The sequence below is a fragment of the Limanda limanda genome, chromosome 3 (assembly GCF_963576545.1).
Source record: "Limanda limanda chromosome 3, fLimLim1.1, whole genome shotgun sequence".
NCBI lineage: Eukaryota > Metazoa > Chordata > Actinopteri > Pleuronectiformes > Pleuronectidae > Limanda > Limanda limanda.
Window position 1 is genome coordinate 2855186 of NC_083638.1, and position 26027 is coordinate 2881212.

Consider the following 26027-nt stretch of genomic DNA (forward strand, 5'->3'; position numbering starts at 1 on the left):
TGAAAGGAAAACTATGACATCACTCTGCTGGGACAGGTAACACAACACTCCCTCCACTAATGTGTCACATGAGTGGTTTTCAGACAATATGAAATTTGTGCCTGGATTCTTTTGTTTCTCCAAGTTGACGTCTTCGTCTTCTACGTGTACGGCTCCTCTTCGTCATCATGAGAGATTTGTTTTCTTGGAAACCTCATCAAGACGTCCACTCGCTCACTGGGAAGCTTCCACACATTTTACCAGGAGGCTGCAGGAAAAGTTCCAGAGACGTTTGTTCTCACATCCACAACCTGAAGAACATGTCAGGATCATGTCTGTGGTCAGGTTCATGTCTGGAAACAGATATAGTGACAGATGAATGAAGACAAGTTCCTGTGGCATGTGACAATGTGAGCAGGGGGGTGGGGTCGTCTTAACAGACACACACTCACAGAGACACACACACACATCTGTAAACATAGGCAATGTACGGAGAAGCGGAGGAGGCAGTGCAATGAAGTCAGGACTTTTTATTTCTGTGACACAACCTGAACGTTGGGTTATTTATTTGGATCATATGTAACGATTATCTGTCTCCTAATATTAAATGTGTAAAAGTGAGAAACACCACCTGAGTTGTTTCTGTTCATTTGTGATATTTTCTGCTTTGACCCAGTCGATTGGTGCCAGTCTCTCACTTTCAGACTCGTCTGTGGCTCATTAGAGAAAAACGTTTTCATTCTTCTTCTAATCAAAGGGTTAAATGTCTTTTCCAGGAGTTTAGGTTATTCAGTTTTCGTTAAACGAACCAGAACACTGTCACACACCTGAGTGAATTGTAACTTCCAAGTCCAACTCGTTTCCCGCCTGCGCCTCATAATAACCAACAGTCATCGATTGTATTTAACAGCTTTTAAACCCAGCGTCTGATTTAAAGCAGTGAAGACACCTCGTTAGTGAATGCTTCCAGAAGGTCAGTTTTAATTAATACTCTGACTCTATAATGCGATAACGGCAGAGAATCTCTCCGAATACTAAACACACAGAAATACCAGACTCCTCAGAGTTTGTCTGTGCAACAAACAACCTGAACACATCTCACAGCAGCAGATCACAGCTCATAGAAGAGACGAGTGCATCGTTATAACCTTCAAGAGAAAGAGATTCACAGTAGCTGAGACTTTTTCACAAACCGGATGGAAACCTGACGTGAGCTCAAGGTCAATCACTCGTCTGCTTTCCCATCACTCAGCCCTGCAGCACTGATTAATAGACTTTACATTAGAGTATGAAAAGTGTGCAGAGAGAAGCTGGTGGGCTGGGAACAGATTTCCACCTTGAAACAGGTTCAACTGAAGAAGAAAATTAAATTTGATCGGGAGAATTCAAGTCCATGTTCCCGAACATCTTCACACTCGCTCCTTCTGACTGCGGAGAAACTCCAGAGGATTGGGTTCGGAGTTCTTTGCAGTTTCTCTTTTCACACGTGACCAACGCTGCAGGAGATTCTCAAATCAGACACGTTCTCAACAGCTGTGGAGATCACCGACCTTTGTTTACAGCAACTCGCTCTTATCACCACAAATGATGCTCCTGTAGGTGGCGCTATGACTGAATATTGGCATGTGGGTGTCTTCAGGCTTGGACTCTTATCAAACATGTGCTGTTAAATTATAACAACACCATGAACACGACACTCATTATGATAAATCGAGGGTTGATTGACACAAAGAGATTTTTGTTTTATTTTTCCGCACAAACTTTATTATTGATCCGCCCACTTTTTGAGTTGGAAAGTATTGTTAAACTGAGCAGTGATTTGAACCTATGCAGCCTCAACTCCCACGACATGATTTAATTAACCAGCACCTGAAACTTTTGTGCTGTAATGTCAGCAGGAGCTCGTTAAAGGGGAATACTGCATCTCCATGGCAACAGTTTTGTCAATTTGTACTTTACCATGAATATTTATATTTATCATAGATGTATTTTGTATGTAGAAACCCTTTTTGTGTAGAAACTGTGTTTGATTTTCATTCAGAATTGAAGCTTATTATCCACAACCGTGTGGAGATCATTATGTATACATGGGACTGATTACACAGGCCCCGCCCCCCCCGTCGCTGTAGAGGAACCTTTGAAAAGAAACATCATCAACCAGTAACTTCCAGATAAAAGGTTTCAGATAATTGGAGCCGGTGCAAACACGAGGCTGAACAAATACAACTGAGACACGAGGAAATGAAAATAAGAGTCACAGGCACATCAAAGCCGGAGAAGAAAGAGAAAAAGAAAAGACTGGATGAAAAGAGAGAGAGAGAGAGAGCGGAGAGTCTGTGATACAGAAACAATTACCAGTTATTTTATTCTCATCCTACCTGCGGCTGGCTGTGCATATCCTAGTAGCAATCATTTTCTCATCATAGCTGAGCAGACTCATCCGAGCCTGATCGCACTGGCAACATTTCCCTGAGATCTCAGAAACTTTGTAGAGAAGATTACGTTTATATTAAATGTTTATGTTAAAATCTCAAAGAAAATAGATTGACATTCCAGATGAGGCACTTGTTCATTATCACTGTAATTTATTTCTGTTCATCACATAAATAAAGATGGTGGACATGACAACTCCCAAAGCATCTTTATCTGTCCCCTGGTGGCTGGTTGAAGTATAGCTCATAAGCCCCGCCTCCCCCATGTTAGCAGACGGTACATGGACCAAACTAAAAAAGTATTGTTAGGTAGTTTGTATCGTACATATGTTCAAATGCTCATATTGAAGTTTGGTTTTAATTAGTTATTAGAAAAAATGAGCTGAGACGTCAGCTGATAATTGACAGCTGATACTTAGATAGTGAGTCGAGCATGTGTGTGTGTGTGTGTGTGTGTGTGTGTGAGAGAGTGAAAGCAGTTTCTAGAATAACTCGTCAAGGTCAGACACCCTGAGAGTTTGTCGTCATTATTTGGCTCCTCGTTACGCTGCGGGCTTCATTAGCCACCTGACTGTCCTGGAGTTCACACACACACACACACACACACACACACACACACACACACACACACACACACACACACACACACACACACACACACACACACACACACACACACACACACACACACACACACACACACACAGTTAACAAATATCTTGAGACCATGAAGACATTAACTAGAAACATCGATTCAGTTGCCATTTGATGCAAATTAGAGATCACTGTCTAATGAGGTCTGGACACACAGACCCTGAACAGCTTGACACACACACTAACACGCACACACACACACACACACACACACACACACACACACACACACAGACACACACACAGACTAAGAGGCTTCAGCGGGTCACAGAAACATCCGAGTCCAAACACATTTCCTCACCACTTGGGCAGCGCTCCATGGGAGACTGTGATTGGGCGCGAGCGGCGAGGAGACGACACGTGTCAGAGGGAAACGTGCGGCGGCGCCTGGTCGGCGTGGACGTCACAGGTTCGAGTCCCATGTCAGTAATCTGAACATCTCTGTGCACCTGATTTAACAGGCTGTTTAATGAGCGGAAACCAGTTGGTGAATGAGACGTTGACTGAAAACTCCTCTGTCTTCACACTTCTTGAAATTATAAACTACTATTATTATTATTATTATTATTAACAAAACATGGTAGTAAGAGCTGGTACAAGCTTAATACTGAAACCTCTGAGTTCAAGTGACAACTGGACAAAGTACAAAGAAATTCCCTGAAGGCAGACTTTAAATATCATATTCAGAAATCTAAGCAGTTAATCCCTTTGTCTTAGAGAACATTTGATTTGAAGAACCAGTCTTGAGATATCGTGTTCACAAGAATGGTGAAACCAGTTCTTTTGGATAAGAAGTGAAACATTTTCAAGAAACACAAGCAAATGCAGTTTCCTACGTAGACTCGCACAACTCTTTAACACACCATGACGTGGATGACGGAGAAGCTTTACAGATTAGTCCAGTGTTCGCTCTCGTGTAGATCCGTTAATCGTTCCCCTGTTGCATCTCATATTGGAGTAATGTCTAAAGAAGAAGAACACTTCTTCACACACCAGTCACCAGCAGCACAAAGAAATCCTACAAAATCCACGGCTTGTTCGAGAAATATTTAAGTTTGGATGCCGGCGTTCAGGTGTTACTAAAACCAGCTGTTGTGCAGCAGAGTGTGTTTCTATCAGGTAAGATGCTGTGAGTGAAACCTCCTCCCTCCGTCTTTCCTTCATCCAGACACGTCTGCCTTCTCTTCAGAAGCACAGAGCGACTCGGCTACAGCAAAAAGAAAATGCATGTTCCAGTCCTTTGGTCGTGGCATCGTCCAATCACAGGTGACCAGTGCAGACGTCTGTGAATAAAAGCAGCTGAACATCCTTTCAATTTCCTGTCGCCTCTTTCCTTTCTCTGTGTTGAGCAGCGACAGAAAGATGATTACATGGCATCGTGGTCTGTCGCCCTGTGAACACGAGGAGCATGAATGGAACATCACGGACCGAGCGAGCGAACAGGGAAGTGAGCAGAGCTGCTTCCTGTTGAATCACAGTTTAACCTCCAGGAGCTGATCTGACAGATTGAAACTCGTTCAACAAGAGGAAAATGTTTTCCATCATTTCCACAACATCCTGAACGACGGACAGCGGCTCCTGTTAGAGATGAGAACCTCTGGATTCCTGCTTCATACCAAACTGTTTCACTGAAGAATCCTTTGAGACTCACAGGCGAATAAACACAAAACTTCTCCTGCTGCAACATTCAAACGGTCTGATGTTAAAAATGAGCTTCGCTGTATCAAGAATTAAAAAGGATAATTAATGTGAACGTTCCTGACTCCAGCATCTTTGTTTCAGCATTTGTGAAAACGAGAAGAATGATGATGAACAATTGATTTAATTTTTGTGAAATCAACGAGAGGAGAACAGGCCTCTAATTACACCGTTAGCGCTCTGATCGGCAGCTGAAGACAATTAGAAGTTCACTGGTTCTCGTCAACTCTGCAGCCGGACGCCGACTGAATGCTGATTTCATCCCACATTCTTTCATTAGCAGAGAGAGAGAGAGAGAGAAGAGAGAGAGAGAGAGACAGAATGTTTCTACTTGTGCTTCTCATGTTCACGATTTGCTGCAAATAAAGACAAGTAAACATGAAGTCCCACAGACGACAGCTTGTTAATCAATTATCAGCGTAGAGCAGGAGAGTAACAGTGAGAAGCCGAATCATCTGAATCACCCCCTGGTGGCTGAGTGCAGTATAGGTTATAACAGATGGGACATGGACCAAACCTAAAAACGTTGAGGTTAAAATAAATATAAATAATAAATAAATGTTTCCTAAAGATGGTTTCTGTCATTTCAGGTCGTTCTTATCACACTGATGTTTGCTCAAGAGTTCAAGTCACTGATGACTTGGGTTTTCATCAGTCATTTGACAAAAAACAAACGGGAAGTGGAGACGTGTCGTCCATCTTGATCTGCAGAGTGCGTCTCTAACTCGCCCGATGTAGCAGCAGGGAGAGGGAGGTTCTCTCCTGCAGATCTGCTCCTCCACTGATGTGCTGTCTGAGCAGGCCATTAACCTAAAGCTCTAATGGAGGTTGTATGTTTTTAATGCAAAGACGTGCTGCATCTGTGGTAAATGGCCGAGCCTCAGAGAGCTGCAGCGGATTTTAACACACAGACACACAACAGACACACAACAGACACACAACACAGGAGTTTCTCTTCCATCTGTCCACGAAGGAGGATCATTCTCTGGACCTTCACTTAACAGACAAACAGGCCTGACAACAGGCTGGTTGTTTTCCATCGTCTGATCTTTGACCTTTAATCTCCTCAGCAAAACATTCAATCTTCTTTTTCTTTTTCTAGAAATTCATAAAAAAAAGAAAAGAAACCTGAAGCAGAAAGAACACTGACGTTCTTGGTTGCATCATCAGTTTCTGGTTTGTCGCTTCACACCTGACATCAGAATGATCATTTATCATTTATTTAAAACGTGTTGTGTTTCTTTATGAAACTAAAGAAAAGGTAATGAATGAGAAACAAGGATTTTGTTTTAAAACGTCTGAACTTTCTAATGTGCCGAAAATTTCAAGAAGAAGAAATGAGAACAAAACATGTTTGATTGGTCATCCATCTGTGTTACTGTTTTAGTACAAACAGCATCTTTTTTAGATTATTCAAGTTTTTAAGTAAATAAGCATCTTTGTAACGTCTGTAAAGTCTCATCCTGAATCAATCTTTGTATACATCAGCAGTTAAATCTGATCCTGGTTTGATGATGAGGCTGCAAAGTTTATTTTATAATGTTGAATTATACTTCATCATATTTCAACACTGAATCAAGTGATGTGAGGAGGTCGCTCTGCATCCCGAAATGCAAAAAGGACGTTTTTTTACCTAATTTAACTGGCTCAGCAAAGTGTGTGTGTGTGTGTGTGTGTGTGTGTGTGTGTGTGTGTGTGTGTGTGTGTGTGTGTGTGTGTGTGTGTGTGTGTGTGTGTGTGTGTGTGTGTGTGTGTGCTGCATGTATTTCCCTACAGAGGCTGTGTTGTGCACGCAGCGCTGCAGCTGTAACAGATGAAGATGGATTAGCGTCTGTCTGATTGTCTTAGTGAAGCAGAAACCGGACCCCCCCCCCACCCCCCCCCCACCCGCCAAGGTCCCAGATGAAAGCTTCAGTGACTCCGCTGGCTGCTTATCAAAATCAAGACAGCACTTTCCTCTCCTCTGCTTTATTCCCTCCTCCTCCTTCTCTTCATCCTCCTCCTCCTCGTCTTCATCCTGGGAGGATGAGGCTGCTGAGTCAGCCCAGAAGCTGCTGTGGCTTTTTAGTTTGATCTCTGGATGTCGGCATGAGGACGACTGTAGCTCCGCCCCCATGTCAGGGGTTTCCTTCTGTCAAAGCACCAGAAGCATCTGAGGCCGAACCTGCAAGTCGCTCTCAAGAATTCAATGAGTTCAACGAGACCAAAACCTGCAGGACCATCGGACAGCGTGAACATCCAGAGTACATCTAAACTCATTTCACCTTATGTTACCATTGGGGGTTGGATTCCACCGTGTGATTGACAGCGAGTTTCATTCAGTGGGTGCAGGCTCCGCCTCCTTCTCCTCTGAATATGGTTACTTCATGTTTTATAAAAAAAAAAATGATAGAAAAGTGACATCATGAAGACATTTTCCAAGTGTAGTTTGAGCTGTGTGTGTGTGTGTGTGTGTGTGTGTGTGTGTGTGTGTGTGTGTGTGTGTGTGTACGTGTGTGTGTACGTGTGTGTGTTTTTGTGTGTGTGTGTGTGTGTGTGTGTGTGTGTGCGTGTGTGTGTGTCACAGTTCAGCGCTCTCAGGGATCAGTCAGGCTGACGGGTCATTAACGTGACCGCTGCAGAGCGATAGACGTCTGAAAGGTCAGTGAAAGTTCAGATTCATGCGCTGGTTTATCGGACTGATACGAACTCTGCCCCCCCCCCCCATCCTCCCCCTTAGACCAAATGTCAGAGACGTGAGCTTCGACAGCACGTCACCAGTTTACAGAAAGAAAAGAGATTTATCGCTGCAGACGTGATTGTGTGGAAAACCGACCAACAGTTATTTACAGACTAAAAACTTTAAGAATAAAATAACATCAGTACAAACTAAACCCACACGACACAAACTGGAGGCACCGGATACATTTATCAGACTTGGCCTCTGAAAATCCCTTTTGTTGTTGAAATGTGGATTTATAATTGAAAATTATTTTCAATTCTAATTGAAAATTTGAAAAGATAAGTTCATAATTACAGTCCATGTTTTAACAGCTGAGAGTCAACGCAGTTCAAGGAAGTTTGGTGAAGCGACAAACATTGAAAAACGTAAAAAGAAAACCTCTTGATAAAAATTTGTGACAATTAAAATCTGAAAAAATAGATTTAATTTGCTAAACACATTCATACTTCCCTCACATACAAAGAGATACGACCCATTTCAACCGATATAACCGTCACTGTCCACGTCCACCGTACACTTACGTGGTTGTTAGGCAGTTTATCCACTAGAGGGCAGCAGAGAGTCAAGACTTTCTGACAACAGCGAACGAATCTGAATGGATGTAAACCTGGAGTTTCGCAGATATGATCGGACGATTTTGAACACCTGAACTCAAATCCCGTTTCTTCACTGTTCACCACAGGTTTTCCACTGAGACGCTGCAGAGATGTGACATGTTGTTGCCTAGTAACCGCTTCCCATGATGCTCTGCTGTTCACTGTGTAGATATGTGAGAGAAGGTTATCAGCTACATGGACCGTTAGAGTGGCCCAGGTGACTTCACGCACGACCCCCGACCTGACACTGAACCTCAGGGATGCCAAGGGGAAAAGAAAAAGAGGAGGACGGAGAAGATGAAGAAAGACGAAGAACAAGGAGAAAGAAGAACGATGCAGAAGAGAGAAGAAGGATCTGCTGAGGTCGTCAGTTCCACATCTCGTCACCTTCTTCCAGAACAATCTCCTCCTCAGTGTCTCACAGCCAGAGCTCGATTGCATCATGTTTCTCTTTAATTAATTGCTCACAGATTTATAGACGTGTTAAATTAAAAGTGCAGAGGTCGAGGAAACAACTGAAGAAGAAACCGGTGATGTCAGGAGTGTAAAATCCTGATGGTGAGTTTTTCATTGTTCAAATTAGAAAGTAGCCAAAGAAGATGCAGGACGAGGAAGTGACTAAATAAAGAGAATCAGATAGAAATGAAGATTTATTGTTAAAGATCAATATTCCTCTTCCTCACTTGTTCTTTCATTTTCATCCTCGGCCGTTTGACAGATTTTCTCTGGTTCACAGGTGGATCATCAGACCACCGGGATGATCCCCCCCGATGGGCCGCTGCATCAGTGGACTGTAAACAAATCCATAAAGTTTTTAACAAGCGTGTCAGAGTCATTACACTGTCAATCACAGTGAGCAACAGAGTGAGAGAGAAGCTAAGAACTTGTAACAGCAGCAAAATCCATGGACGGATAAATGACTGTGAGTGAAGATGGATGATCGCCCCCTAGGGGCTGGTTGCATTGTAGGTCGTAAACACCTGCCTCCTCCATGTTACCGGATGGAGAATTGACCAAACCCCACAAAAACGTAATTAAACGTCTGAGCAGACTGAGACATCGTGATTGACAGCTGAGGCTCACTCCTGATTGGTCGAACGTGTGTATGGGCTGGATCTTGATACCACGGCTACGCTAAACAATCCAGATCATGTCATCACCACAAGATGGCAGCATTCATATCTAAGGTATTCAAGATTCAAGATTCAAGATTTTTATTATCAAATGAACAACAATAACATTAAGCAGTCGCTGGCAATAAATGCTTGACTCAGAGGCTCTCTTCTAGCAATGCTCAAGTTAATACAACCAAAAAAAATATATAAATAAAATAAAAATAGAAAATAAAATGTATATATCTAAATATATATATACAGCTCAAGAAAAAAATAGAACAACAATAGTGCAATTATGTGGAATAGTGCATTATGTATATATATATTTTAGTTGGATTAATGCCGACGAGAGAAAGTGGAGATACATCGTTCATCTGTATTTACACTCCTTGTTGACGATGGATATTTCTGAACATTGTAATTCAGAACCAGTGTTAAAGCAGGAAGTCGCTTGTTCAAAGGTTCATGTTTGGTTTTAATCTGTTATTTTAATTTTTAAGCCATTCAACATCAAAAGGCTACAAATTAACCATAATGCAACACTGCAAAGGGCTGTACCCTCACTTGTAAAAATCATGCATGAATGGACACGTGATTATCTGGTTATAAAATATAAAAAATCTCCTTTTCTTTCAAACCCGTTTCAGGAAAACATGGTTTTATTTTAGCGCATCGTCAGTTTAGAAGCTGCACAGACGAGGAAACTCTGAACGAGCCTCTGAAGAGAAATAAAACATCTCTTTACATTTTAACCGCTTTCTGTTACCTGCACATTTGGTCTTTCATAGTGTCGTAAAATATCTGTTCTCAACCGCCCTGGTTTTTATAGCAGCAGCAACTTTGGCAAACACACACACACACGTATCGTTAAATTCATCCAAGCAGATGATTTATAAAAAGCAGAATGGGTCATAAGTCAACTGGGTAAAGGCCTATAAAGAATTAACAAGTGATTGGTCTTTAAAGACGTTGATCTATAACATATTAACTTGAAAGGAAACTTTCATAAGAATATATGGGATTTATGAACAGGAAAGATGAACAACAGCAGCTAAATCACACGTACATTTAGTTTTACATTAAAATCACTTCAGCGATGTTATTATCGTCTGATCTCTGTTGGAGGAGTGAATAAATAAACTGAGATGTAACCACATGACAGCTCCAAAAATCATCTTGACTGCCCCCTAGTGCTCGGCTGCAGTATTGGTCGTAAAACCCGCCTCCACCATGTTCGCTTATGGGACATGGACCAAGTGAAAAATCAATCTAAATAGACGTTAAATACATTTTTATCAAAGGTGATTTTATTGATGTTGTTTTATATGTTTATATATATTGTTATGTATTTTTTCACCTTCATTTGTTTAACGCCTTAGAAATATTTTAAGTATGAAACTGACTCTGATTGTCAGAGTCAGGCGACGTCTCCCTCGGATAAACCGCTCTGCCCCCGGTCGCACCGCAGTGAGTGATTGATGTCCTCCATTACCCCCCCCCCCCCCGCCGCTGGCGAGGTATGAGCATTATCACCACATGGGGGCAAACTGCTGTAAAATGTCTCGTATACATCAACAGCAGCTGGAACACTGAGGGGGTCAAAGGTTAATCTACAATCCGCTGGTATGATATGAGTCAGATACACACACACACACTGTCACACACACATGTGTTGTTATACTTGTGAGGACCAAGCTCCTGAACTGAACCTCTTAATGATTATTCTTCATTATATCAAAACAATCAGTGATTCTATTCATGACCAACACAGTTTCAGTATCTTACCCGAGAACAACCTGCTGAACCTCCTGAGCCTAAACCTTCAGACCAATCATCAACAACTACAGCCAATCACAGCGAACCGGACATACCAGTCAAACATGGATCAGATCGATACCCATGATACAACATGACTGACCTCCTGTTGTACGTCACTCATGTTGTATGAACTCAGGAGACAGAAAGTCGTCTGTTGTGCGACGACTTTGAAAGTCGTCTCATCTGAACTTGGCTGAATAGAGAGGAGATTTTAAAAAGCAAAAGATTTTAAGATGCAAAATAGAAAATGACACAAGCACAAGTGTTTCAGAGACCGGTGGACAGATCAGGTGTGTGTGTCAGAGAGGATAATGTCCTTAAAAGGTTTTACTAAGAATCAACGAAGGTGCTTTTATATTTATTATTCCTTTTGGGGGTTTTAATCTTAATATTTGCACTGAAAGTTAGAGAATAGTCACGTATCAATGCTTCCACATATAGAGAGAAATAGAGTTTTAAATATATATATATATATATATCCAGTCTGGTGGAATGTGAATTAATGTGCGTTGGTCTGAGGTAATAAACTGAACACGAGTCCCTGTGCAGCTCTGAGCCAAAGTTAATTTCATGGTCGTTCTTGCTTTTCTACGGCAGAAAAAAATAATTATTACCGGAGGTGTTATAAAATGGTGGTTGTACAAAGTTGAACATCAGAGTATGAAGCGGATTGACAAGTGTCTCCTCCCTCTCGTTGGTCTCTGTGGTTCATCTTCGTCGAATCCATCCTCAGGATTGTGCGTCGCTCGGCACAATCCTCTGTGATGACAAAGCGGCGCTGCTGCCTCCATATTTAATCTCAGCCGTGAAGGTGTCGACACGATCGTCCGTCAGAGTCTCGGCTCGGCGTCACGGAGAGAACGATGGCCGTCCAATACAAGTGAGAGATTCATTCCTGAATAAAAACTCTGAATAAATTTAGACAATTAAAATCCTGAGCTCTGATTTAAAGTCTCTTATGAATGGTTCATGTTCCAGGTTCAATAAATAGATAAAAAACAATCCAGGATTTTTATTCCTCTTCTGTCTTTTATCTGTTTTTCTTTGTCCCTGTGACACAACATGGGCCCTAATGAGTCTCTGGCCTCGGGGGGTGCTCTGCTAAGTATCTGCACGTTGGCCTTTTGTGCGTCGGCAGGAAGACGTCGACTGGATGAACGTCGAGCCGCTGACTCCCGTCCGACCTCTGAGCCTCACGTCTAATCGGAGCCCAGAAGGCTTTGACATTTCTCTGACATTTAGCTTTGCACCGTTACCGCACGGAACGGAAAAGGTTTGAGTTTGTGGATCTCAGAGATCGATACCGGGTGAGTTCATGATGAAGGAGCCCGGAGACCAGAGGCAGTGACCACCCCCCCCCCCCCTCGTCTCTGCAGCTCGGACGATGGTTTCAAATATAACAAAGCAAGAGGAAGCTGTTTGTGTCCTGCCTCAACATGGCGTTTCTCCTCCTGACATTTTTCATGTTTGTCCTTATTTTGGATATTTATTTATTTTTATTCATGATAATAAAAAAAAATAATAAAAAGTACAATCACATTAACAGTTTTTGTAATTTTTTTAGTTTCTTACTTTCAAATTTTAATTTTTTTACTCATCATGATTTAGGGTGAGTGGAACTTGTCTTATTTTAACTGTTTATGCACACATCAAGAGAAAAACATTCATCTGTATATTTTATTGATTAATAAACAATAGCAACTATATTTTACACATAATGTGAAAAGATTTCATTACACAAGATAAAGCAATCGATTACAAACGTTTTATAGGAACAGATATTTTAGGATACATAACAATTTGTATTTTTACAGGAAGTTAAATCATGGAACTATTTTGGGCAACAACATAAAAACCCCCAGGTGGATGTTTTTTTTTATCTACTTACTAACTCAACATTCATCAGCTTCACACTTCTATTGCTTCACCTGCTCAGCTGGTTCAGTTCAGTCGTACAAAGGTGAAACAGGAAGATGTTCAGACTCCAGGTAAAACAGTCCACCTGTCCAAAGTCAGGTGAGAAGCACAAACATTCCAGGAAATGACGACACCACAGTTTAAATACTGACAACTGATTGGTTCTCAAGAGAAATTGGAGGGAAAGCATGAAAAGCCAGGAAATAAGAAAAGCCAGGAAGTTCAACAGCAAGAGCAGTGATTTAAAACACGTTTACACACACGGTTAACTAAAAGTTATCTATTCAGTTTGGTCCTGACGTCTTTGAGTTCCACTGAAACCTCCAGGTCCTGGCTGCAGAAAGAGGCCACAACATGGAATCCTTCAAACCAAAGGGTTCCTGGAAGAGGTTAATGTCAAACTCTATGAAATTCTATTGTTCCTCAAACGTCTGCTTCCACACGGCAGCGAGCATACGGCCAGGCGCTGCATTGTGGCAAAGTGGAATGATGAATGCAGCCGGGTTTCCCGTCCTTGAAGAAGCGATTAGTCAGCGCCTCAGTCCTCCACTTCGCTGACTTTGCTAAACTCTTTGTTCTAAAACTGACGCAGGTCACTTGGTGCATTTCTGTAACTTCAGCTACTTCGGGCTGTTGGACAGTTTCATGGTTGCATTCGACTTTAAGGTCACTACAGATAAGAATGCTGATGTTTTTTCTTGCAAATACTCACTGGGATCTGGGGCCACAGATTCCAGCTCAGGATCGTGTACTTCAGCAATTCAAGCAGAATTAATGACATCAAACCTCAGAGAGATTCCGGCTGCGAATTCAATGAGAAACAAAATGTCCCTGTCATCACCGATGTGTTCTGTAAATTTACTCAAGCGAACAGTTTCTAAACTCACTGATTCTTTAATGAAAAAGTTTTTCATTGGAGGAATCCCTGAAGGTCTCCATGGTAACCTCAAGGGAAAAGGGAAAGGTCGCAGCATTGACAGCAGATCCAGTTTGATCAGATTATTCCATAACGAGCTCCAGGCTGCAGCCACGATGGAGAAAGTTAAAGACGACATCGGACCAAACTGAGAATCAACTGAACATAAAGACAACTGAGCCCAAATGTAACGAAGATACTGACACCGGGAACCTTTGTGTTCTGAAGCAAACTCTAAATAAAGATGGACGACGTCTCCACTTCCTCCAGAAATGAAGATGAAATATCTCAGATCAGATTAGAATCTGCTCATGATCAACCATCGGATGAACTGCAGGAACCAAACAAACCGAATAAATAAAGGTTAATCAAACCCCGAGAGAGCATCACATACAATAAGAGCCTTGATTTATCACATGGCTTTGTCATTAAATCAGTCCTGTGTGTGTGTGTGTGTGTGTGTGTGCGTGTGTGTGTCTGTGTATGTGTGTGTGTGTCTGTGTGTGTGTGTGTGTGTGTGTGTGTGTGTTCGTCCTCATTAGACAACGACCTTCACGGTTCCTTGGTTTCTTGTCCATGACGGCGAGCAGAAGCGTCCCTATGACAACCTCTGAATCAGCCTCAGCCTCTCGTCTCACGGTCAATGAGTCACATTATCTGCTCTGCTGAGGAAACAGGCTCTTTACCCACATCATCCCCACCCACACTTCACTGACGAATAAATAAACAAGCAGTATATAAGTGTTTGTATAGGGACTAAAGTTGCGTAAGGGTCTGTATATAATCTGTGGGTGAAGTATATTGTCGTGCAGCTTGTGGGGTTTCTGTTGAAGTGTGTTGTTGAAATGTGTTTGTGAAGTGTCTATCTGCAGGTTTTTGATGAAAGTGTTATATTGACAAGGTTTTTTTATTCTGACGTGACGGAGTGACCCCAGCCGCCTCCTCCATTTGTCTCTCACTTATTTTCTTTTTGTTTGTTTTTTATTTATGTATTTAAAAATGAGCTTTGTGTTTTTCCTGTCAGATTTTAAACTGAAGTAGTATCGAGAGCACGAGCGGCCGACACGTCTCAAACTGCCGTCTGTCTTTCCGTCTCGTTCTGCTGCTCGGGATGAAATATGACGTTAGTGTTTGTTGTGTTGTTTCATCATTTCCTCCGCAGCTCACTGGGAAATTACCTGTCAGCCGCTCGTCTGACAGGATCTATTTCCTCTGAGTGACTTATTCCTGCTGCTTGATCAACACAATCGGCCGACATGTGTGGTGCAGGAAAAAGAATGGAGTTAAAAATATGAGGAAACCTGAGTGGTGGAGTTCTGCTCATCTCAAACTTTAAAGCTGGTGTTGACACATCATCATCATCACATCTGTTTATTCACCGGCTGAAAACTGAGGAGTTCATAAATCTCATTTCATCAAATCATCACAAAACGAGTTCAAACTGACACAGAAATGTTTGTCTGGAGAATTAAATCAGTGAATCATCGTCTCAAACCCAGTTTGGTTAAAATAAACGTTGTGTTCGCATTAAAATCATTCTGACCTGTGTTCTAAATGTCGAAAATGATTTTTCAAAACTGCAGAAATCTGTAGCTTTAATCAACGTAAAGATGAATTTACTTGGTCCTCAACAGTTACTTTTTATCCCGTTTGTAATCACATTTTTATGATACACATTTTAACTTGGTGGTTTTTAACTCTGGATATTAAATGATCAGAGAAAGAAGTGTGTGTGTGTGTGTGTGTTTTCCATCATCAGATTGAACTATAAATACAACAGGTCACGTCTTGCTGTGTGACACATGTGACGCTGCCTGAGGCTGAGAGAGAGCGTGAACAACAAACAAACAAACAAACAGCAGCGAGGAATAAATCCTAAAGAAATGAGGTGTGTAATTACCCCGTCCCTCCTTGTGTATTGTATATGAAATAAATATGAGAAATAAAAAACGACTGAAGCTTAATTCGTCCAATAAACATCTTAATGTGTTTGTTTCCTCTGTTCTAAAATCGTTTATTTGTATACATGTTGAGTCAGAGGTGATTCTGTGAGTAATGAAGTGGTTCCTGTCCATCATCATCATCATCATCATCATCATCATCATCATCATCATCATCATCATCATCATCATCATCATCATCATCATCATCATCATCATCATCATCATCATCATCATCATCATCATCATCATCATCATCATCATCATCATCATCATCATCATCATCATCATCATCATCATCATCATCATCATAGTTTTCATCATAGCTTAATTATTTAAGCTGATGAAAAACTGTAAAGAAGATTATTTATCTCATTTATTAAACATTGGTTTGTTTCACATATTTGATGAAATATGAGAAACAGTAAAAACATGGAGTTAAAGCAGGAAGTTGAAACATTTTCTCTCCACCAGCATCGAATCTCCTGCTGATTATTTCACATGGAGAAGACGTTTGTAAAAGTCCAGACAGAGATGTGTCCTCCACAGAAAAGCTTCTATCAGTTTACATCCACTTAGCCGCTGCTCCTCAGTTACATCAATCAATAAGTGTGTTAGAGGCTCAGCAAGATGCCACTGCAACACACACACACACACACACACAAACACACACGCAGAGCAAGAAAAAACATGAGAAAATAGGATGTAGAACAACTTTTCATCTGATATCACAGAGGAAACATCGTCAAGACTAATTTATGAAGACATCTGAATATATTAGATCAGTAAACAGTGGAGAATATGAGGTTTCTTATTAAGACGTGATCTCACAAAGGGAAAATTAAAAATAAAGTAAAGTCTCAATCACCGAATATAAATAATATATTGTTGTGTTTTAATTGCACTGATTTTAATAGAGAAGTTTGTTTCCCCTGGAAATCATTTTACAACAAGTTTATTTAAACGAGCTGCAATAAATTAGTTTTTAATCTGGTTTCATTACAGGAGATTAAAACATAGAGAACAGAAACTAATGAAGAGAGCGAGAGAGCGAGCGAGAGAGAGAGTGTGTGTGTGTGTGTGTGTGTGTGTGTGTGTGTGTGTGTGTGTGTGTGTGTGTGTGCAGGAGCTTGCTTGGTACCAAAGGGGCAGAAATGCTTAGAGGAGGTTTTGTGTAGAACGCTGACAGAGAAGAGCTGTTATCATCAAAATCAGCCCATAACATCCAAGAAATCACAACTAGATACACTAAACACACAACACACACCCACACACACACACACACACACACACAATCCAATCCCACTGCGCTGTGCACGTCAGCAGGTGACACAGTGAGGAGATGAGGTCACAGTGGGCTCATCAACTCCACAATTTTCTCCAGGTAAGCAGTTTCACACACACACACACACACACACACACACACACACACACACACACACACACACACACAGACACACACACACACACACAAACACACACACACACACGAAACATCTTCATCGTGAAATAAAACTGAAAAACATTTCACAAACAGCAACATATTTCCAGAACTGTAAATACAAATTAATTAACAAAGTTTAAAATGTTCTGTTTATCTGCAAACTGTTCAGATTCCAAAGAGATGAACATGTATGAAAAGATTAAGATCAAAAGAATAATCTCGCTGTCTTTGATCTCGGTCACACGTCCGTGATACAGACTGAGAAGAAAAAGAAGATTCATCACAGACAGGACGGAACTGTTGCTGTTCCACGGAAATAGTCGCGTCGTTATCAGTCTTCAAGATACAGCTACAGACTGTCAATCAAGATGGACGACTTGTCTCTTCCACTTCCTCCAGGCACGAAGATAAAACATCTCGGATACAAACGCGGCCATCTCGTGATGATGATGTAATCTGCAGTCTGTGCTGTGGTGATCGGGGGGGAGCTGCTCCTGACCAATCCCGAGTCAGTGTCAACAAATAACTATAACTATGAATCAGGAACATATGAACAACCTGAAATGACAGAAACCATCTTTGACCAACATTTATTTTACATGTCGTTCGATTTTTTCAGTTTGGTCCATGTCCCATCTGCTAACATGAAGAAGGTGGAGTTTTTTGATACTGCAGCCAACCACCAGGGGGCATTAAAGGCACTTTGGCTTCACTTTAATGAGTCGTCGTGTCGTCCATCTGTTTGTAGAGTGTGCGATCAGGTCAAAGGTCGTGCTGTCTCTTCAGGTTAACACGCAGCGTTAACATGTGCTCTGACTCAACCTGTTACATCATGTGGGTTAGAGTTCACGTGACCAGGGTTAGCTCCGCCTCTCGACTGACGTCTGCTGGGACTCCACATATTGAGGATCAGAGGTATTGATGATCCATAAGTTGAAACGTGTCAAACTTCAGCCAGTTGAAAACCAGGTTCTGACCAATAAAGTGTAACCAGGTTGAGTTTGGTCTCTGTGACCTGATGAATAATTGAAGTCACGTTGTTTATCCCGACGTCCCCTCTGTAACGACGTCTCTCTGTAGAACCCGACTCGCTTGTTCTCCGACAGAAATTGAATTACGCTCGGACGGGATAAGAAATGAAAAACCATCAGTGTGATAATAGAGAACAGACGGGAAAATAGATTCCATTTGTGTCGGAGGCACATTTCATTGTGGCTCAGACAATGAGTGGCACAGTTCACCAAACCAAATTCATCAATTAATCCGCACCCCCCCCCCCATCCTCCCGCTTCTGTCTCTTCCTCCTATATTGTGCTCTGCTCCACTGAGTGGCACTTCTCCATTTTTAATCAATGGCTCCAGGACTAAATATAGCACCGAGCTTCTGTTGGTGAATTATTCCGTCAGTTTTCTGTCTCCATTCTTTTGTTGGAAATTGATTCTCATGAGAGGATCTAAATGAGAGAGTGGGAGAAGAACAACTGTGTCATGTTTCCACTTCCTCCGTCACCGAGGTCGACTTCAGACAGACGCAGCCAATCAGAGAGGTTTAATCCTCGGTCAGGTGGAAACATGATGAACTGGATCTGTTCTACAAATCAACACAGAATCATTCTTCATCGGTTTGAAACACGGCTCAGGCGGAAAGTGTCGTCAATGACAATGAAAATCAGGTGACTGACCTGCGACTGACATTAAGAGTTTGTTTTGTTGGTGTATGAAGTGAAGATTCAAAAATTATGAATTTACAAACTGGAGCCACCAACTGAACAAAGGTCACCACATGAACGTGGTCATACGAACAATACATTACACAACTCAATGAAAATAATAATAATAATAATGAAAGATAGATAACTGTAAATTCTATTAGGTAATAATTAAGTATTAAAGCTGCACAGTATAAATAAATTAAAAGGAAACCAAAATACAAAAAACTAAAGAAAACACACAAAAAAAAAAGAATAAGTAAATGAGTGAATAAAAAGGAAGAAGAAAGAGAGAAAAGAGAGAGAGAGGGGGGGGGGCATCTCCTTTTTACATTAAAGGAAACATATCCTGCTCATATTCATGTTTAATTTAGTGTAATTACTTTAAAATGTTCAGAAAACACTTTCCCGAAACTCTCCATCGCTGCAGCTCCTCTTTTCAGCCTCTGTCTCAAACACTTGCTTTTAGCTCCTGTGTCTTTAAGGCCCCTCCTGGTAAAACCCAGTCGGCTGGGTCCGCTCTGTTGTGATTGGTCAACTGCTTCCAGTCTGAGTCGAGAGTATCAGCCTCGGCTCGGCTTTGTTAGGGGGCGTGTCATCCTATCTGCGTGTTGTCATGCAAACGCCACATGACTGCATGATGATGAGGAAGTATGATGCTCTCCTACCCCTCGCTACAGAGAGAGAGAGAGAACGTGGAAGAAGAAGTGAGAGAGAGTTGGGACATAGATCGAACAAATTAATAAATGTTTGTTAAAGATGGTTTCTGTCATTTCGTCATCTTGAAGTCTTGATTGGCAGCTGAGACTCACTCCTGATTGGTCAGGTAGTGATATAGAGCAGAGGAGGTTGTGGAGACCAAACACAGAGATAAAAGAGAAGAAATATAGGACTAGTCTCCGATTCGCAGAGAGCACAGATGAACGGGACGTCGATACCAAAGCTCCACTCCACCATCACAACTGCGCAGACTTCAAATTAAGTCATTGCCACAAGATGGCAGTGTTCGCATCCAGGATATTACGGCTGAATTTTTGTACAATGCGAGGAAATGGAGATGTGTCGTCCATCTTTATTTACACTCTACTACCTCAGTAAGAGACAGAGATTCTTTAAAAATGTTGTAATGCTCCTTTAACATAATGTGTGTTAATGGAAGTGAAACATGTTGTAGATCGGTTTTCTGGTTCAATCTCAGACTTAAACACACACACACACACACACACACACACACACACACACACACACACACACACACACACACACACGAGTTCAGTGTGTCTGTATGTGGAACAGCCCTGCAGCAGCCCCCCCTCTACACTGGCACATATTACATGTGTGTAATATCAGACGTCCTGGAGCCGCCAGCTCACAGCAGGGATCAAACCCCCCCCATCCCCCGAACTCTCCAAGCTTCTTAGCAACAACTTATGAATTATTAGTCATCCTCTCTGCATGTAGGCCACATATGTTCCAGATATGTGTCGCCACACAGGCTGCACACATGTACGACGGTAAAAAGAGTGTCAGGAACTCTCTGTCCAGTATCTAAAGGTTGTGTAGCAGTGACCCACACACACAGTGTACACTTCATCTCAGAAACTGAAACCTAACCCTCCATTAATTATTCATCATGTAAGATTTCTCTAACACACACAGTTTCTAACACAGGTTTTTATTTATAAAAAGTCTGAATCAGCTCTTTGGTGGATAAACAGAAGAACCATCACTGGATGACAGCAGACGATTGTATGGAGCAGAAAATTCTATGATATAAGTGTTTTTATGATATTTTATGCGACACAATATGTTAAAAGTGTAAATCACATCTAACAGAATTTTAGATCTAACAGAGAATCTAACAGTATTTGTGTCGGTGTTCATATTTAAGATTTTTGATGAGAATCCCAATAATCAAGGGTTCAGGGTTGCTTCTGTTCCCATGTTGCGTCTGCTCATATACAATAAATAATCTGACACGCCATTGCTTTACTTCTACACACATTCGAACGTCGACAACTGCTGACGCAAATTCATTCACAAGCCTGTGCTGTGAATTGCTTTCAGGTAAATGGTAAATGGATTTGTATTTATATAGCGCTTTTCTAGTCTGATGATGACCACTCAAAGCACTTTACAGTACAGTTTCACATTCACCCATTCACACACACATTTATACAGTGCATCTACTTGCAGCACTTTGTTATTCTATGGGGGGCTATTGAGGGTTCAGCATCTTGCCCAAGGACAATTCGGAATGGTTCAGACTGGGGATCGAACCGCCGACCTTCAGTTTGGAGGACGACCACTCTACCCCTCAGCCACAGCCGCCCTGTGCCCAGGTGTCATCATATATTGATACCGACCATTTCAACTCAATTTCTCTGGTAAAAGCTCATATTCTCTCCAAAACATATCCCAGTGTCACAGATGCATGTAATAGGTGTCACATGTCAACAGCAAATGCATGTTTTGGTCCTCATGTACTAGGTTACTGGACATCTATTTTCAAACACCTTGTTGAGGCTGTAAACACGGCACTGACACCTTTGCATTCTTGTTAGCACGTAGAAGAAGATTGCTGGAGTGGAAGTCACCATTGCTCGTCACTCTTGATGTTCTTAAATTTAGAGGAAAATCTAATACAACTTGAAGGGATCACCGGGAGAATTCAAGTCTGCTCGGGGTCTATGATTAAATACATAGTTAAATTAAAGACACTACAGGACAAATGAAGCACTCATCATTGATGCACACTGTCAATACATTTCAACTCATCTAGTGCTGATTGGCTTACATGCTCTTTTGATTTATCATTTACTTCACCAGTATGATAAGAAGGAAGGGTTGGTTATTTATTATTATTTATTAATTTACTAATTTAATTTTTTTTCTTTTCCCTATGTCGTGAAACGATATGTGGGACCAGAGGGGGGAACGGGGACTAAATCTTATAATAAAAGCAAAGGAATAAATACATTGATAAACACACATCAGGGTGTGTGTGTGTGTGTGTGTGTGTGTGTGTGTACGTGCCTGTGGGTTGGAGTTTGTGAGTGTGTGTGTGTGCATGTGTGTGAGGTAGTGTGTGTGTGTGTGTGTGTGTGTGTGCATGTGTGTGTATGAGGCCCCTCCCCCCTCACCCCCAGTGACTCACACCTTGATATAAGATAAGAGCAGCAGATTCGTTCACTTGAAGCAGTTGCTCAGTTTCTCTCCGGTCCTCAGCTGCTCAGTGATCAGCTGGTTTGTACCGAGCTGGAGTTTCTGTGTCCTCCTCCACTCTGCTCTCACTGGAACTAATAAACAATCATCACTAGTTATCAGGACCTGATCAGCACAAAGTCACTTAGTGTTGGTTTGATTCCACAGTTTATGAAGCTGCATTTAAACATCATGAAAAATGACCAGTCAAAATTAAACGTCTCAGTAACAGGAGACGCTCACAGTCAGGACTCAGTGTTAAAGTGAAGATCTGGATCAATGATCCGACTCCATCGATTATTAACTAAAATACTATCCCAATAAAAAATTAACAAGTTCATTTTTATATGTATGAACTGGACTTTGAACTGGGTGTTTTCAAGAGGGAACTGGTTCAACACGGTGGAGGAGCATGAGAACAGTGAGGTGTCAGACTCCATTTTCACCTGGATGAGCAAAAGGAAGGAAAGTGAGCAGGTGAGTGTGAACACAACTTTCTGAAAGTTTCACTGTCTCACTCTCACACCTGCTGTTAACATCCGTCTGCTGATCACATGACTCTAAGTTTGTCAGTTCACACCTGGTGACAGACGTCATGTGATCGGATCCCAGAGACAGATGTGAACAGCAGCTGTGGAACAAAGAGCCTTCATAGGACTAATTAACAGAGTTAACTCACAGTTTCACTTTTTATCTTCATCTGTTCATCAAGTGTTTAATAACAGAACGTGTTTTTAGAATCATATGTTACAGTCACCTTAGCTGGTGTGTGTGTGTGTGTGTGTGTGTGTGTGTGTGTGTGTGTGTGTGTGTGTGTGTGTGTGTGTGTGTGTGTGTGTTTGTGTGTTTGGTATTTTTGGGTGTGTTTCTTGAACACACTTGTTTGTCCTGGTACCCCTGAGCTCACACTGTTTTTCCTCTCAGACTGAAGATGAGTGGTTATGAGGAGGAAGAGGAAAACAGAGCAGAGTCTCCAGGGTTCAGCTGTGTGTCTCTGAAGAGTGACTGGTCCATGTATGATCCTCCACTCTTCAGTAATGAACCTGGACCCTCACACACAAAGTAAGAGACCTGCTACAAACATGTGAACCTCCAAACTGAATCCTCAGAGAATGAACCAGTGAATGATGTGTTCTGAATAAAAAAATGTTTGTGTTTGCAGAGGTCAGGACCACAGACAGAGAGCAGAGTCTCCAGGGTCCAGCTGTCTGTCTCTGAAGAGTGACCAGTCCAAAGGACTTACTCTAAACTTCAGTAATGAACCTGGACCCTCACACACAGAGTAAGAGACTGTTTCTACTGTGAACTGCTCTGAAGAGGATCTAGTTTCCTCGAGTGTGGCCCCTGCATTAGGACACAGCTTCATTGAAGTTGGTGACTAATTTCTCAGAATCACTCAAAGAGCTCAGACCTCCACCAAGAACCTACACGATGTGAAACAAAGCCTTCTTGACAGAAGTAATGACAACCTGTGACTGTGACATGTGAGTTATCAGGAAATGTCTTCACAGGGAGAGGAAGAGGAGTCATGTTTCTGAGGAGGAGCAGTCGTCCTGCTGTGCTTCGTGTCAGGACGTCCTGAAGGATCCAGTCTCCACCAGCTGTGGACACTGGTTCTGCAGACAGTGCATCACCTCATACTGGGACCAGTCTGGTTCTTCAGGAGACTCCTCCTGTCCCCAGTGTGGACAAAGATCCAGAACAGGAGCTGGAGGTCAGACAGCCGGTCAGAGCAGCACTGTACATGTGTCTGCTGTGGTTTTATTTTGTTCCTTCATACAGCATCAACATTTAACATCGTTAGAAAAGCACAAAGTTAAAAAGCTTTTATTTTCTGTAGTTTTTCTGTATCTGATGAAAACAATCAGCAGATTCTCAGATTCTCTGTCTCTGACATTGTTTCTTGTCTTTCAGCAGATCGTGGTCTGCAGGAGGGTTTAGATGAACATATGCTCAGTCTGAGGTGGAGATGTGAACGTGTGACTGAAGGAAGTGATGAAACAGGAAGTAGAAGCCTCCTCAACAGGATCTACACTGAGCTCTACATCACAGAGGGACAGAGTGAAGAGGTTAATACTCAACATGAGGTGAGGCAGCTTGAGACGGCTTCCAAGATGAAGATCCTCCACGACACTCCCATCAAGTGCCACGACATCTTTAAAGCCCCCACTGACCAGCAGAGCAGCATCAGAGTCGTCCTGACCAACGGCGTCGCTGGCGTTGGAAAAACCTTCTCAGTGCAGAAGTTCACTCTGGACTGGGCAGAGGGTTTAGAGAACCAGGATGTGGGTCTGCTGACTGTGCTTTCGTTCAGGGAGCTGAACCTGGTGAAGGACCAGCAGCACAGTCTCCTCACGCTGCTCCGTGTTTTCCATCCAGCGTTACAGAAGCTCACGGCAGAGACGCTCGCTGTCTGTAAACCTTTGTTCATCTTGGACGGCCTGGATGAAAGCAGATCTTCTCTGGACTTCAACCACAGGGAGCTTGTGTCTGAGGTCACACAGAGGTCATCAGTCAACGTGCTGCTGACAAACCTCATCCGGGGGAATCTGCTTCCCTCGGCTCTCGTCTGGATAACCTCCAGACCTGCGGCGGCCAATCAGATCCCTCCTGCATGTGTTGACAGGGTCACAGAAGTACGAGGCTTCACTGACGCCCAGAAGGAGGAGTACTTCAGGAGGAGATTCAGTGATGAAGAGCTGTGCAGCAGAATCATCTCACACATCAAGACGTCCAGGAGCCTCCACATCATGTGTCAAATCCCAGTCTTCTGCTGGATCAGTGCTACAGTTCTGAAGCACATGTTGACCACAGACCAGAGAGGAGAGCTCCCCAAGACCCTGACTGACCTGTACTCACACTTCCTGCTGGTTCAGACAAAGAGGAAGAACAACAAGTACGGTGAGGGACATGAGACGACTCCACAGCAGCTGACGGAGGCTGACAGGGACGTTCTCCTGAAGCTGGGGAGGCTGGCACTTAAACATCTGGAGGAAGGAAACATCATGTTCTACCAAAGAGACCTGGAGCAGTGTGGTCTTAATGTCACAGAGGCCTCAGTGTTCTCAGGAGTTTGTACTGAGATCTTTAGAAGAGAGTTTGTGATCTTTCAGAAATCAGTCTACTGCTTTGTTCATCTGAGCGTTCAGGAGTTTCTGGCTGCAGTCTACATGTTCCACTGTTACACCAAGAAGAACACAGAAGAACTCAATAACCTCTTGGGAATATATGGGGACACAGACAGTACCTTCTCCCTGGATGACCTCCTGAAGAGAACCATGGAGAAATCCCTCACCAGTACAAATGGTCATCTGGACCTGTTTGTTCGCTTCCTTCACGGCCTCAGTCTGGAGTCCAACCAGAGAGTTTTAGGAGGCCTGCTGGGTCGGACAGAGAACAATCCAAAGATCATCCAGAGAGTCATCAACAACCTGAAGGAGATGCAGAGTGATGGCATTTCTCCTGACAGAAGCATCAACATCTTCCACTGTCTGACTGAGATGAACGACCATTCAGTTCATCAGCAGATGCAACAGTTCCTGATGTCAGAGAACAGATCGAAGGAGAAACTCTCTGAGATCCACTGCTCAGCTCTGGCCTACATGCTGCAGATGTCAGAGGAGGTTCTGGATGATTTGGACCTGGAGAAGTTCAACACATCAAACCAGGGTCGACAGAGACTCATCCCAGCTGTGAGGAACTGCAGGAAGGCTCGGTGAGTCCAGACATGATCAATAACATGTTCAATCAGTGGAGATGAGTCGTTCTTCAAATACACTCAGTGTTAAATGATTCTCATTGTTTTGGGCAGCATGGTGTTGCAGTGGTCAACACTGTTAGTGCAGCCTTTCTGTGAGGAGGAGGTTCTCCTGGTGTCTGCAGG

General features: G+C 42.4%; 1 protein-coding gene across 1 annotated transcript in view; it reads left to right on the plus strand.

Annotated features, from left to right (window-relative positions):
- The first annotated feature begins 3383 nt into the window (after positions 1 to 3383).
- Positions 3384 to 26027, plus strand: part of LOC132998811 (NACHT, LRR and PYD domains-containing protein 3-like) — a 35019-nt gene continuing 12375 nt past the window's right edge. The window contains exons 1-6 of the mRNA XM_061068558.1: positions 3384 to 3474; positions 4234 to 4331; positions 23100 to 23206; positions 23322 to 23426; positions 23656 to 23889; positions 24057 to 25859. Of these exons, the coding sequence (XP_060924541.1) occupies positions 3384 to 3474; positions 4234 to 4331; positions 23100 to 23206; positions 23322 to 23426; positions 23656 to 23889; positions 24057 to 25859 (2438 nt within the window). The remainder of the gene's footprint in view (positions 3475 to 4233; positions 4332 to 23099; positions 23207 to 23321; positions 23427 to 23655; positions 23890 to 24056; positions 25860 to 26027) is intronic.